This window comes from Falco naumanni, chromosome 2 (genome assembly GCF_017639655.2).
Source record: "Falco naumanni isolate bFalNau1 chromosome 2, bFalNau1.pat, whole genome shotgun sequence".
Taxonomy (NCBI): Eukaryota; Metazoa; Chordata; class Aves; order Falconiformes; family Falconidae; genus Falco; species Falco naumanni.
In genome coordinates, this window is record NC_054055.1 from 20,097,209 (window position 1) to 20,109,840 (window position 12,632).

Sequence of the window (12,632 nt, forward strand, 5' to 3'; positions counted from 1 at the left end):
TTCTGTAAATTTGACCTTCACTGTACTCTAATGTTTAGTAGGATAAAATACAGGAAGGGCCAAATCTTAAAACATTGGGGAAATTTTGTATCTTCCTTGTGGATGAGTAGGTATTTTGAGAATGCACAAAGTTCTGGCTCATTCTCTAAGTGGTGTAGGCCTAAAGCTACCATGCAGCTAGTTCGTGGAGGCTGTATGTGACCTGTGCTGTAGTTAAATGGCAGTTTTCTGCTTGTTCTTTCTTCAGGATTGCTTCATTTGCTCTGGCCTAGTTGTCACTACTTAAACTCACTGTATTTGTTAACCCTGGGGCTAAGCAATCCAACTATACTGTAAGCTCCTCAGTGGCATTAAAGTCACTGAGAGTCTGACTCAAGCGCCAATCTGTGCCTCATGATGATATTTGAAGGGGAGCTCTAGACATAGGCAGAAGTTTTCCCCCAAGAAGGGGGATGTCCAGGGATACCACAAGCAACTTATTTGTCCTATAAGATACCTGTTGATCCCGTTTAGATGAGAAATTGATGTATTTTTACATGCAACTCTAATAAAACATTGCTTTCTTTAACTAGACCAGAAGTGTTTCTTCCATCATCTCCAATGCAAGCTTCAGATGTGCCTGAAGGAAAAAGAAACTCTGAAGTTTATAACTTGCCTTGCTATGTTTTCATGTGTGTGACATACCTGTGAATTTCTGCTGGCAGGTCTCACTCTCATTTCAAACTAAAGTGCCAAGCACGTCTCTGTGAGATGTGGACAGCATTTTGTACAGAAGAAGTCTGTGAAGGCAGCACAGACCCAGAGAGGTCCTTTGTTTTGGGCTGGCCCACCACAAACTGTGTGGCAAATTTCAGGTAAGAATTGAGACACATTTTATTTACCAAGTTAGTGAAATGTTTTTAAGCTGCCAGGTAACAAGATTATCATTAATTTATTTCAGCACCAGTGAATGTGGGAAGCAGGAACTTACTGGTGCTTAAACCAATTCCTTCTACTGCTGTATGCAAGACACCCTCCATACCTCATCTTCTGTCTCTCTGTAAATGTGGCATATTCTCTTATTGCTTAAAAATTTGATAAAATATATGATTTGGCAAAGCACTGTCTGTGCTGAATCTTGCTCCGTTGAAATTCTCTTTTTTTGGGGTATAACTTGACAAACATCTTGCCTAATTAATAAGATGAACTACAAATAGTAAACAGTGAAGCTAATGAAGGGATCAAAGAGGCTGTCGTGGGATGCTTAGACAGAAGAGCTTGTATTGGAAGTAGCAGGAAACATAGAGTGGAATACCGACCTTGTCCTATTTCTCTTTTTAATTTAATTGTGCCAGAGAAAAAGTCAAAGTTCCTCTTACAGCAGAATCTCTGAATTTTAATAGAGAGAAAGATTTTTGGTCTGTCTTTGCAGCATTGACTGTAGGACACATAAAGACTGTAGAGGTAATTTCAGTGATTAGGCTAATTTTATACTCAGCAGGAGGGCTCTGTCGTCACTTTGGGTAAGGGAGGGCACTATTCCCCTGAAATCCCAGCTGTTTAGCCACAGTAATTTGGCTGGGTCTTGGAAAATGCATTTTCCTCTTTACCAACAGTGAGCAAAAGCTGACGCATGCAGCTTAATTTGTATGTCACATTGTCTGTATCCAAAGAGAATGCTGTGCACAAACTGCTCTCTATTGAGCTGGTTGTGCTGTTTATGTTTTTTTTCACTTAATAGACCTGAAACAAAGCTGAATTTTCCTATTGATTTTCAATTGAGCTCTTGCCAATAAACATGAGCTTTGATCTAGAGACAGTATGTGATCCTTTAGAGCTACCAGAAAGTAGTTGAATAGGAAGGCAATAGCTTCAATCAAAACAGCTTCAGAGATTTTATAGAGGTGAAATTATTTTATGTCCGGAGGTGCACAGAAAAATCTAAAACACCATGCATGAGTCTGTAGATGCATATCCAACAGAATTGAAGCAGCCAAAGCAGAATCACATATTTAATGTTTATAAAGTGTGTTCCCCTCACAGCATCATTCAGTAGGTTTGTAGTTCCCTAAATGCCTGCTCTGAAAATCTGAAGAACTTGATTTGCAGAAACAGCAGTGGGAATAGCAGTTACTCCATCTGGGGCAGAATTTAAATCAAGAAAGTTGAAGCAAAATTAAGTTAGATTCCTTGCCCAATCCTATTATTAGCTACATTTAACTGGACAATTTTGTGTCCTTGAAAGTGTATAAATGAGACAAAGATAAATGAGATAAGCCTTAAAATGTCCAAAGTTAAACCCTGTTAAGTACAATGGGACCTTTTTCTCATTGTGGCTTATGCGTTCTTTGTGATGTGCTGATAACCCAACTAATAAGAAGAGAATTGGAATAGTGGAAGTGGAAAGCAGTCTATATACCTGAGGAAATATCTTTAAACTTCTGAATTAACTCTTACTTTAAAATGTCCTCCTCTTCTATTTGGACGTTAGTTTAAGAACTCAACCCATTTCCTACTGAATTTACTGGTAAAGCTATACGTTTTGTGATAAAAACTGGTAACTGGGGGTTTTGATCTCCATGGCAGGCTTTTCAGTTGATTTTGCAGGGAAACAGATTTTTCATTCACATCTGGAAAAACCTTTTAGTTTTTGTAGGTATTTATGGAAATTGCAACCAATCCATTCCGCCATGGTTTGTACAAGGGCTATTTTGGTATTAGCATGATGGCTGATTTGTCCCTGTCTTTCTGAAATTCTTGCAGGTCTGCAGAACAAAAGGAAACGTGGCTGTCTTTTTTGCAAAGGTACTTTATTCTACGGTCTTTGAAGACACTGAAAAGAGTTCCAGTCACCTAGACCAGTGATTCCCAAGCTGTGGTGCCTATGCCATCATGATAGATAAGCTCTTTCAAAGTGATAATAAGACAATAAACACCTCATGTCTTCTCCCTGCAGAAGATGGTATGTGCCCTTCATGCAGCGGTCACTGCGCAAGGAGGGAAATGCTTCCTTGTGCCTGAACATGGCTCAGCACAAAACTGGAACGATTCCTGTTGCATATGGTCCCTTCCCTACACAGTTGTAGGAGCCTCTGCCACCATTGCTCTAGTTGAGCCTGGGACTCTTTCCATGGTGATGGCATCTAAGCAAGCCCAGCTCAGGAACCTCTGCTCTAAGCTGTGTGCTGCTCATGGCTGGCTGTGTTTTGGTCTTAAAAAGTGTATCCCAAGCTGGAGGGTATGGTGGGAGGGTTTGCATAAATAGAGCTGTCTTATTTCAGTCAGTGTTTGGACAGAAAATTATTAGTGACGGTTTTGTTTTCTGGTCACCTAGTTCTTTTGGTTGAGGGTTGTTTTTTTCTGTGATTCTTCAGAGTTCCTGGGGTTGTTTAGATCATATTTTCTAGGAATGATTTCTAATTCACTCTTCTCCTGTTTGGTCCTTTGAACTGGTCCATGCAATGGAATGTAACTGATTCCAGTAGGAGCCTGTTTGCAGACCGAGCCATCACAATGATGGGTAGTTTTAACTTGATTTTTTGAATCCAGTTTCTCTGCTGCTTACCCTGGTTTCTACAATGAAGTTTAATACAATAGGGCATTACTGAGGGTCACAGTCAGCGTCCCTTCCAGATACTTCTGGATGTTTTCTTGTCCTTAGAGATCTTTCTGTTGCAGTACATCTGCAGACAGTCTGCTTCTTATCCAGCTACTGCTCAATTGCTATTTAAATCTCCATCTTGCTATTTATGTTTACAATATTAAAAATTTACTTGTTTTGTACTTGTTTTGTCAGTCAAATAAGAGAAGAGAAGGAAAAAGACTACCCTAAAAGCATTCCTCTGAAGATAATTGCAAAGGACGTGGGAACTTGTGCATATGTAAGTGCTCTTGAGCTAAATGGGGATCTAGATTCATGTCACCTATGAGTGCTAGTCACCTGTAAATCCTTTGGATATTGGGAGGGTTCTTTTAGTTTGCAGCCTTCTTTAAGGATCCAGTCCCTTGAAAAGGCTTGTCATATGCAGCCCTGAAATGTTTGTTTCCTGTGTTTAATACATGAGTTCCATTTTAAAGACATTGTGCTTGGTAAGAAATACTGATTCTGGCACACAAACTAAAGACTGTACAGTGTGAAGTCCCAAGGAACACCTCTAGCGGAACTTATGCATAAGCATCTTCGGAAATGCCAGTACAATGTACCCTTTTTGTGCTTGTAAAACTGATCTAAACCCACAGCTGCCTTCATTCAGTTCTGCAAAGTTGCAGTGTGTTTTATTGCTTATAATGGTCATAAGTCAGTAAAGCTGTGTATATGAACACCCTGAAATTGCCTTAAGCATGATTTTCATCAACTAACTGATGCTGGTAAATTTATAGGCTCAAAGTAAATTGGTAAAGAAAGGTCATCTACAAAGTGATTTGCACCTTTTTTACTAAGTCCTTTTTAACCATTTTAAACTAAATTCTTGTATAGAGCCGGTTCCCTAGGGATACCCTAGCATTCAGTGATAATCCATCCATTCTTCCTCTGTTTCTTATACATTTCTCTTCTTTTTCTGTGCTTGTAAGATCTGTATTTCATGCTCAGAAGCCTAAAGAGCATTTGCAAGGACATGAGAAATTTTGACAGAAGTCAGACTTCATTGGAGGTCTTTGCCCAACAGTGAATCTTCACTTAGAATTCTGTATTTGCATAGATGTAAGCATAAAGAAGTCTGCCTTTTTTTTTTTCTTTTTTTTTTTTTTGGAAAATCGTTATTAAGGTAAATGATAATAGTTAGAATTACCAGGTCACTAAGACAAGGCTTAATAAACAATAACAATATTTGTAGTAGTTCAAATCCAGAACTGCAGATCAAGATATGCTCAGGTATAAATGACTGTAAATCATACACACACTCAGGTGTTGTACTCTTGTACATCAGGGTTTGGGTTTTTTATAAAATGTCTTTTGTCCTTAGCTATAATTAGCTCATGTACCAAATACTGTTTCCTGATCCTAACAGTCCTAGAAACGACACACTGTAGTCTAGCTATTATCAGTAATAAAACAGAGGAGGAACAGATGGAAACTTTGTGATGCAAATAGTTCTTATGGCACTGTGGTCCCTGTGCTGCAGCAGCTGGAGAAGCCCAAGAACTATTTCATTTTTGGAGGGTAAGGAAGGCTGAACACAAAGCACAAACCATTTTACTATATTCTAGCCAAGAGCAAAACTTATGCAAATGCGCTGACCTACTCCTGAGAGCCAGATGTCATTGCTTCAGGCAAATGTTAAATTTTTTATGGTATGAGCGTTCAGATATGTCCTGAAGCAAGATATACTGAATTCTCACTACTTTCCTTTTATTGCCATGGCATCTTGTTACAGTCAGGGACTGTACAACTCAGATCTTTTCTAAATGCAAAATGTCAGAGGCTTGTTTCACCTGAACATCTATGGCCAGTATAAAATTGATATGCTACACAGGGTAGCAGGGTATAGCAAACTGTCTTGGGACTGGCAGTGAACGTTTGCATCCTGCCTCTACCACCTTCCCTACCTTCCCTTCTTTGGGCCATTGGATACACTTGGACAGTTTGTCGCAGTGGGCATGTGTTTGTCCTGCCAGGGCTTTAGGCTGGCCATGAACCAGCTGCAGTCCAAACTCTGTGTCATCTTGTTAGCGGAGCCAAACCAGCATGCCTCTAAAGAGGGCTTAGTAACTTGGGCTTGATGTGTGGGAGCTGCCTGTCAGTTTGGAAGTGAGGCCAGTGTGGATGTTACAGTGCAAGCAAAAAACACTCTGGACACGCTCTCCCTGCTTGTTCTCGCCTTTGCAAGGCGATGGCATCAGTGCTGCCACATCCTGCCAAGGCTGAAGATGGAGGCATTAAACCTGGGGTGTTTGAAATGCGCTGCCCTGCATAAGAGCAGCCCATGATGCTGAGGTACCGAGCATTGCCCAGTTGTATGGGAATCCTACTGGTGCCAGGCAGCAGGTGCTGAAATCTCACTCTGGAAAGACTGCCTTGTGGAAAGCAACACTTCCTCTGACACAAAGCTTGGCACTTTGTGCTGGTCGCTGTAACTATTTAGAAAGTGGCATTTCTGCTGATCCATGCTTTTCCATACTGCCGATCAGCAGATTTTGGAGGATGCTGGAGAGGTAGCATTTTAACTGGATGAAAAATTACCAGGAGGAGGTGCTTCCGGGACTAAGCCAAATCAAGCTTTGAGAAACCTATATACAATGTGGCAAAGGATATAGAGGTGAACAGTCTGTGTACAGTATTTTCTTGCCAGGGAGTTCTTCAGTAGAAAAGAACAGAAATGATTAATAATTGATATGAGAACCTCTTACTTCACTGAAAACACCCACTGAAATACTTCATTTTTTCAAAGGGAACTTGCATGCTTTTAGATTAAACCATTACAGTTCTCTTATGCAGTGTCTAAAGTGCAGTTAGTGGCAGTGTCTTTTTGCATATTTTAATGTGGAAGTCTTGTCCCCCAGTAATCATGGCACTCTGCCTTCTGATGGAGCTGTTGGGAAGTTGGGGAACATATACAGAGAGTATGTAACAAAGCAGAGGAGTCAAACGTTGGCCTCAGACAGCTGGATCTTTACCTATGTAGTATAACTTATTTATCAAGTGAAATTTTAACAGAATACTCTCAATTTTTCCAACAATTAATTACACAAAGCTATTGCACTTCAGATACTGCTCACAAATGCAAATTCTTAATGCCCTTTTCCTCTTCTCCTTTTTTCTGTTCACAGTCAAAAACTCTAAGTGTAACTAATGTTGATACAGCAAATGATGTAATTCTGATGGCTCTGCAGCAGCTGGGAATTAACGTAAGTCCTTGCACCAGTTTTAATGAGTTTTTGTAGTCACTTTTAATAACCAAATCTTTTCTTGCACTTTTTCCAAGTTTTAGGATATGAATATTAATGAAATCCTTTATCATAGCAATTCGGTGTTGTTGAAGGTAAGTAAAAGTCCATTGCTGTGTAGATTTCCAGAGGTCATCAAGTGCCTTAAAAGTTTTGAGTAAGTCTCTCATCCCTGTAAGGGATCCATCATGTTTGAAGTGGCTTTTAAATCTATTTTGCTGTTGCCTAGGAGGAGATATCTTGACACAAGAGGTGAGAGTTTGATACAGCTCCTTTTGCATACTTCAGTGTGAACATGAAACCTACTGACCTGATTGTTAGTTCATTTCAAAATGTGCAAACATTCATAATCAGACATGTCCTCAGATTACAACTACAAGCACTGCTCTCAAGTGTCCACACTCTAAATATCCATGGACCTTTATTGCTAAGTGAGATATGAATGTAACTGAACGATTGCACAGAATCTGAATGCACCCAATTTAAGCAATGTCCTGAAACGGTTTGGAAAAGCCTCTTACAGGACTTACAATAATGCAGGGTAGTGCACCAAGTAGCTGCAGTGATCCCTAGTAGATCAAGTACTGCCTCAGGTGGCTTGCTTTGCCTTAAAACAGACAAGGTAGTGCTTCAGGTATAGTAGTGAATCAGTGCAAGGGACAAAAATTCTGGTTCCCTTATTCTGTTTCCTTCATTGTTTCACAGTGTGGCTCCAACCAACATCGATGGTCATAGAAGCTCCTGGATAATAGCTTCTTAACTTGCCTGTCAGTCTGCTATTTGATTGACAAGATTTTTTTTAACGTCTTACTCCTGATGCATGTGTTGATCTCATTGTGTGGCATCTGACAAGTCTTTCCTTACCACAACCCTGAGTGTGAAGAGTTAAATATGACCAAAATGCCACTCTTGTGCTTCTCTGGGGCTTCTGGAGACCCACAGCAAAAGTTGGAGTAACTTCAGAATTTGCCTTCCCTAACATTCATTATCCCTTACTTAACGGCTTTTAATGCATCCAGGTACCTATTCTGCTAGCTTGGTGTTTCCCAGGCAGAGCAGTTTCTGCCTAGCCATCTTGTTATGGCTCAGACATCCCATTTACACCAGGGCTGAGGCTCTGGCCTGAGCTCAGGATCCAGCAGTCTGTCCCATTAAGGTAGCTCTGGAGTTGATGGAGGGGTACCAAGGTGAAAAGGATAAGAGATGGGTTAAAACTAGGATTTTAATTGCAGATTGTCTCCCACAGTCTGCACCAAAAATCAAGAGACTATGCTGTATTACAGCTGCAAGTCTTTATTATGATGTGCTTCAGTTTTACCCGTTTTATGGTTGTCATTTGCACTTCCTCATTTTGTGTGCAGAAAACCCAGGGAAATGGTAGTATTAAGAGAGAATATTTTGTTTGAGATGAGCAGGAGGAGGCTCAGAACACAAACCCAGCTTTGTGTTCTTTTGTATGTATCACAACCAATCCTTTCCTCCTTGTTATGTTTTTATTTCAAGTGGAAAAAGAATGAAAGCCATCCAAAAAATGTAAAATCTTGCCTGCAGAATTATCTGCCCAAGTAATATACAACTTTTTTTCACTGCATCTTCATGGCATAAAGCCTCTTTCATTAGAGGCATATCACAAGATTAGTAATAAAATCAAACAAGCTAAATAAATTAAGCTGTAGTCTGTGTATCACGCAAACACCCAACCCCCTCTCAGGGTTGTTCTGACTGCAAGGAAGCTTTTCCTTATGTGCCGCTGCAAGTTTTTTATTTATGTCCAGAGAGAACCACTTGAAAGGAGCTCTATGACTTTTCAATGGCAATTATAAAAACTACATTTCACATGTTGTGTGATTAATGGGCTATTACGTTGGCTGAGTTCACTCTGGTTTAACACATCAGGGTTTTTCCCTCTGTGGTTGCTCTGGTAAAATGACAACTAGTTTGTGCAGAATGGCATTGATCATCTGTTCCAAATTATCAAGTGGGGCAGAAAGAAGGGCCTTGGGTTTCCAGCTCCATAAGTACACTTGCTGACTTTTCTGCGACAGTCACGTTTATACTGACAAATGGCCTCATAAAGCCCATAAAGGACATTTGCAATTGAGAGATGAGCAGTCTGTCTCCTGAAACTGCGCTTACTAGCTCTTCCCCTTCCCTAGCTTCCTCTTCACTGCGACAAACCCTTTCATATATATATTTAAAAGGAAAAGTAAATACCCTTTCTTGTGCTCCTCAGCTGTATTTATTTGCTCCTGGCTGCTTGCCCTGAGGCATCAGAGATGTCTCCAAAGCCTATTTATTTTCCTTCTGCCCCCTGCTAGCTAACTTAACAGCAGTGCTAATATGGGCCAGAAAGCTCTGTCAGTCAGAGAGCAAACTGCGAAGGCTTTATTGGGTCTATTAGCATTACACTGGGTGAGTACAGGGAGTAGAAAGTCCAAGAGCTCTGGGGGCACTGGGTGAAGGTCCAGACAATGCAGTATAGTAGGCAAATCTGTTTAAAAGGAGGTAAGATTTAATTTTAGAGCTAAATACATACTATCATGAGGCATTTATCACCTTTTGTAGCCAGAAAACTTTTTATATTTTAATTATCCTGATTTAGCAGTGTCACTGAAAAGGGATTTAAAGTATAATAGATCACTTTTCATACGGTGTATTTATCCACTTGCTATTACCTTTTGTCTTGAAAAAATGGTTTCTATTAAATGCCATTCTTTTTATTTCTATTATCTCACTGTCATATCTGCAGTAATGTACCATTCTCCTGCTTCAATTAAACTGTAACATTGGGTTGTATATTTATGCTAAAGGCAATATTTAGAATTGGCTTTTAAATCAGCGCTTTTACGCAGCTTTTCCCAAAGATGTTCACAGTCTCCAGTCCTCTGGAAATTATCTCCTTTGATGTAAATTTATCCTCTCTGCTGTAAATTTTAAAAGAAGACTCAGCAATCTTAAAGCACCATTCAGCAATCCCAAGCTGTTCCACACAAAAGGGCTGCACAAAAGGGCTGATGGCAGCCCTACAAGGAGATTTTGGAGCAGTGCTGAGTGCCAGGAGCCCCTTGGGTATCATCCTCGCCTTAGCATCGTCAATATGGGCTCAGGTCTCAGGCGATGATGCTCCTGCCCTGCTCTCCAGTGCAAGGCAAGGGATGCTGTTGGCTGACAAGCCTCCACACCTGCCACTTGGCAAGGGCTGTAGAGGAACCGGGGAGACGGTGCAGCAGAGGTCTCAGGTATGAGGCTGGGGATCCCTGTGTGCCAGAGCATGTCCCAGAGGATGCAGTTACCCTGGTAGTCAGGACGGAGCTGAAGGGTCACCTTAGCTCACATGAACTGCCCACACTCTGCAGCAGGCCTCCGCTTTGCGCTGCTTATCTGTAATCCCTCCAGCGGATCAGACTTGTCTCTCCTTGGGGATGAGTGCTGCTCAGCACCAGCAGGGAGAAGTGGGGCACAGATGTGCTGGGAACCAGGAGAAGCACCCGGAGCCAGAGGTTCCAATCATGCTGGGGGCTGCCTCATTTCCAGCCTCCTGGGAATGAGAAAACACATGAGCTGGGGACCAACACAGCTACGTGACTGCGGGGTCTGGTGTGGCCAACATCTTAGTCTAGCCTCAACAGCAGTCCTGAGTCCTGGCAGGCTGTGACCTCCTCTGCTTCCAGGAACAGTGAAAGAACTGGTGCGAATCTTCCCCTTTCCCTTCAGAAATGAGATGGTGGACTCCAGCCCCTCTCACTTCTGGGAGCTTGACCCTGATCACATAAACCACATTGCACAGGACAGACACAATTCAGAAGCTTTGCTGGTGGCAAATTTGGGCACTGCAAAAGTAAGGGGGTTCCTTTGATCCCACTGACAACATGCAGATTATCTTTATTGTGAGAAACCTAACACGAACCTCTTGTTAATGGCTGTCAAACGTTCTTAATTTTGATTTTAAAGGGCTCTGAAAAAGACTACAAGCTGTGGGTGATTTCAGGAAGAGAAGATGCTCCTTACCCTCTTATTGGTAAGTTCTTAACATAGTTTTGTTTTTCAGCGTTCACTCAGTTTTTAGTGCTGAAGGAAGCAAGAAATACAGAGAAGACTGAAACGCAATTTCCTCTTCTGTTTTGTTTTTCCTGTTTTTTCTCTTACTTCCCTGTCACGCAAGTTTGCCTATTTGGGAGCTAGTCAGATGCTGATCCTTTGTTTTGAAGAGCAATTGTCTGCTTGTGTCACTAAGAAGTTGAAAAAGTTCATTTACTTCTGCTCCAATTTTGCTGCATGAGCCTCAGTCTTTCTACAGTCAGCCGCTCCACTCACTAACCTCCTTTCCTGGAGCTGGTCCAGCTTTACCATATATCTTCCTACACCTCCATAGCATTGTTTACTCCCCTCCTCAGCAAAACTCAGTAGAGTTTTGAGAAATCTTCCATTCTTCCACAACTCAGCTGATTCAAGAGGTCCTTGTCTAATCCTGTATTTCTCTTACTGGCTGACATCTCCCCTCTGATAAGGAGCAAATTACTGCTTATTCACTTTCTAAAATGCTTTTTGAAATATTTGCTTCCTGGGAATCAACCCAAATCTCAGAAGTGATTGGATGGACTGATTTGATTTTGGCCCATGATTCAATGAAAACAAATCCCTTCCCATTACTAAGAACCTTCTGCTTTAGAAGCCCAGCATTACTTGTGCTGTATGAGTTCACAGATGATTAGAAAAGAAAAGTTTGTAGATTTTCTGGTTTCCTCCTGCAAATCTAACCCCAGTAAATCTTAGCATTCCTTCTTAAAGCAACTTTAGCTACAAATGCTTTGCTGGAGTCAGACAACATTAGTATTTATAAAATGTGCGCCTTATAGACAGTCCAAACTATTTTGTCTTTGAAACATACCAGACTTTGTCTTTCTGACTATTGCATGTAGCTTCTTCAGAAAAAGTCACAGCCATGGTTTTATACTTAGAACCAGAGAATTCAGAAATGGGAAAGGCCTTTGTAATTGACTGACTCTCTCTCACTGCAAATTCAAGTTACAATCCTTGGGAAGGAAGAGTCTGATATAAAATTGATGCTGTTCTTGATATTTATGCAAAGGTTTATTAGATAAGGCTAGCTTTTATCATAGGTAGACATCAGAAGCAGAGTTTGAATATGCTTCTGCTTCACACTACCTATAATCTTAAATAATGTCTCTTCCACTATCAGAGTCTTGAGTGCCAAGTTAACTAAAACATCTTAACAATGCATCCACATTTAATATATTTCAATGCCAGGTCTTCAGACAAGTCCGAAAAATATCTTTCTGGTGGCATTTTGAAAGCTTCTCCAGAAATGAATTGCCTCTGTGTAGTCCCCAAAGATGCTGGTTAATGCCAAGCCTGGCTCATTTGCATTAGCCCTGTGATTAATGTTTCCTTCCTGTTCCAGGCTCAGACAGGAACCATAATTGTGTCTCGTTTGACTGAGTTGATGGCTGTTGCACTTACCACAGAGAGGGAGGAAAGATCACTTTCACACTGGATTTTTTTGGTTTTGCATGCTCAGCAAAAATTTGATAGATGGTTGCTCCCAAAATTCTCATTTCTTACCAGAATAATATGAGCAACCAATGCCTAACTTTCAGTGCCACAAGCAGAGCAGCAGAAAGAATAAACACTGAATTCAGAAATAGTCATGTGTATTTTTTCTGGTGGGCGTTTATGTGATACAGCTATAATAGGTCTGATTTTACTTCTACATCTGTTTAATTACACCAAACACAATAACTCTATAT

General features: G+C 40.8%; 1 protein-coding gene across 2 annotated transcripts in view; it reads left to right on the top strand.

Moving 5' to 3' along the window:
- ARHGAP20 (Rho GTPase activating protein 20) overlaps positions 1-12,632 on the top strand; it is a 62,341-nt gene that overhangs the window by 34,817 nt on the left and 14,892 nt on the right. For both annotated transcript variants that reach the window (XM_040584313.1, XM_040584314.1), the window contains exons 4-8: positions 705-854; positions 2,743-2,784; positions 3,776-3,860; positions 6,748-6,825; positions 10,816-10,882. In XM_040584313.1, the coding sequence (XP_040440247.1) occupies positions 705-854; positions 2,743-2,784; positions 3,776-3,860; positions 6,748-6,825; positions 10,816-10,882 (422 nt within the window). The remainder of the gene's footprint in view (positions 1-704; positions 855-2,742; positions 2,785-3,775; positions 3,861-6,747; positions 6,826-10,815; positions 10,883-12,632) is intronic.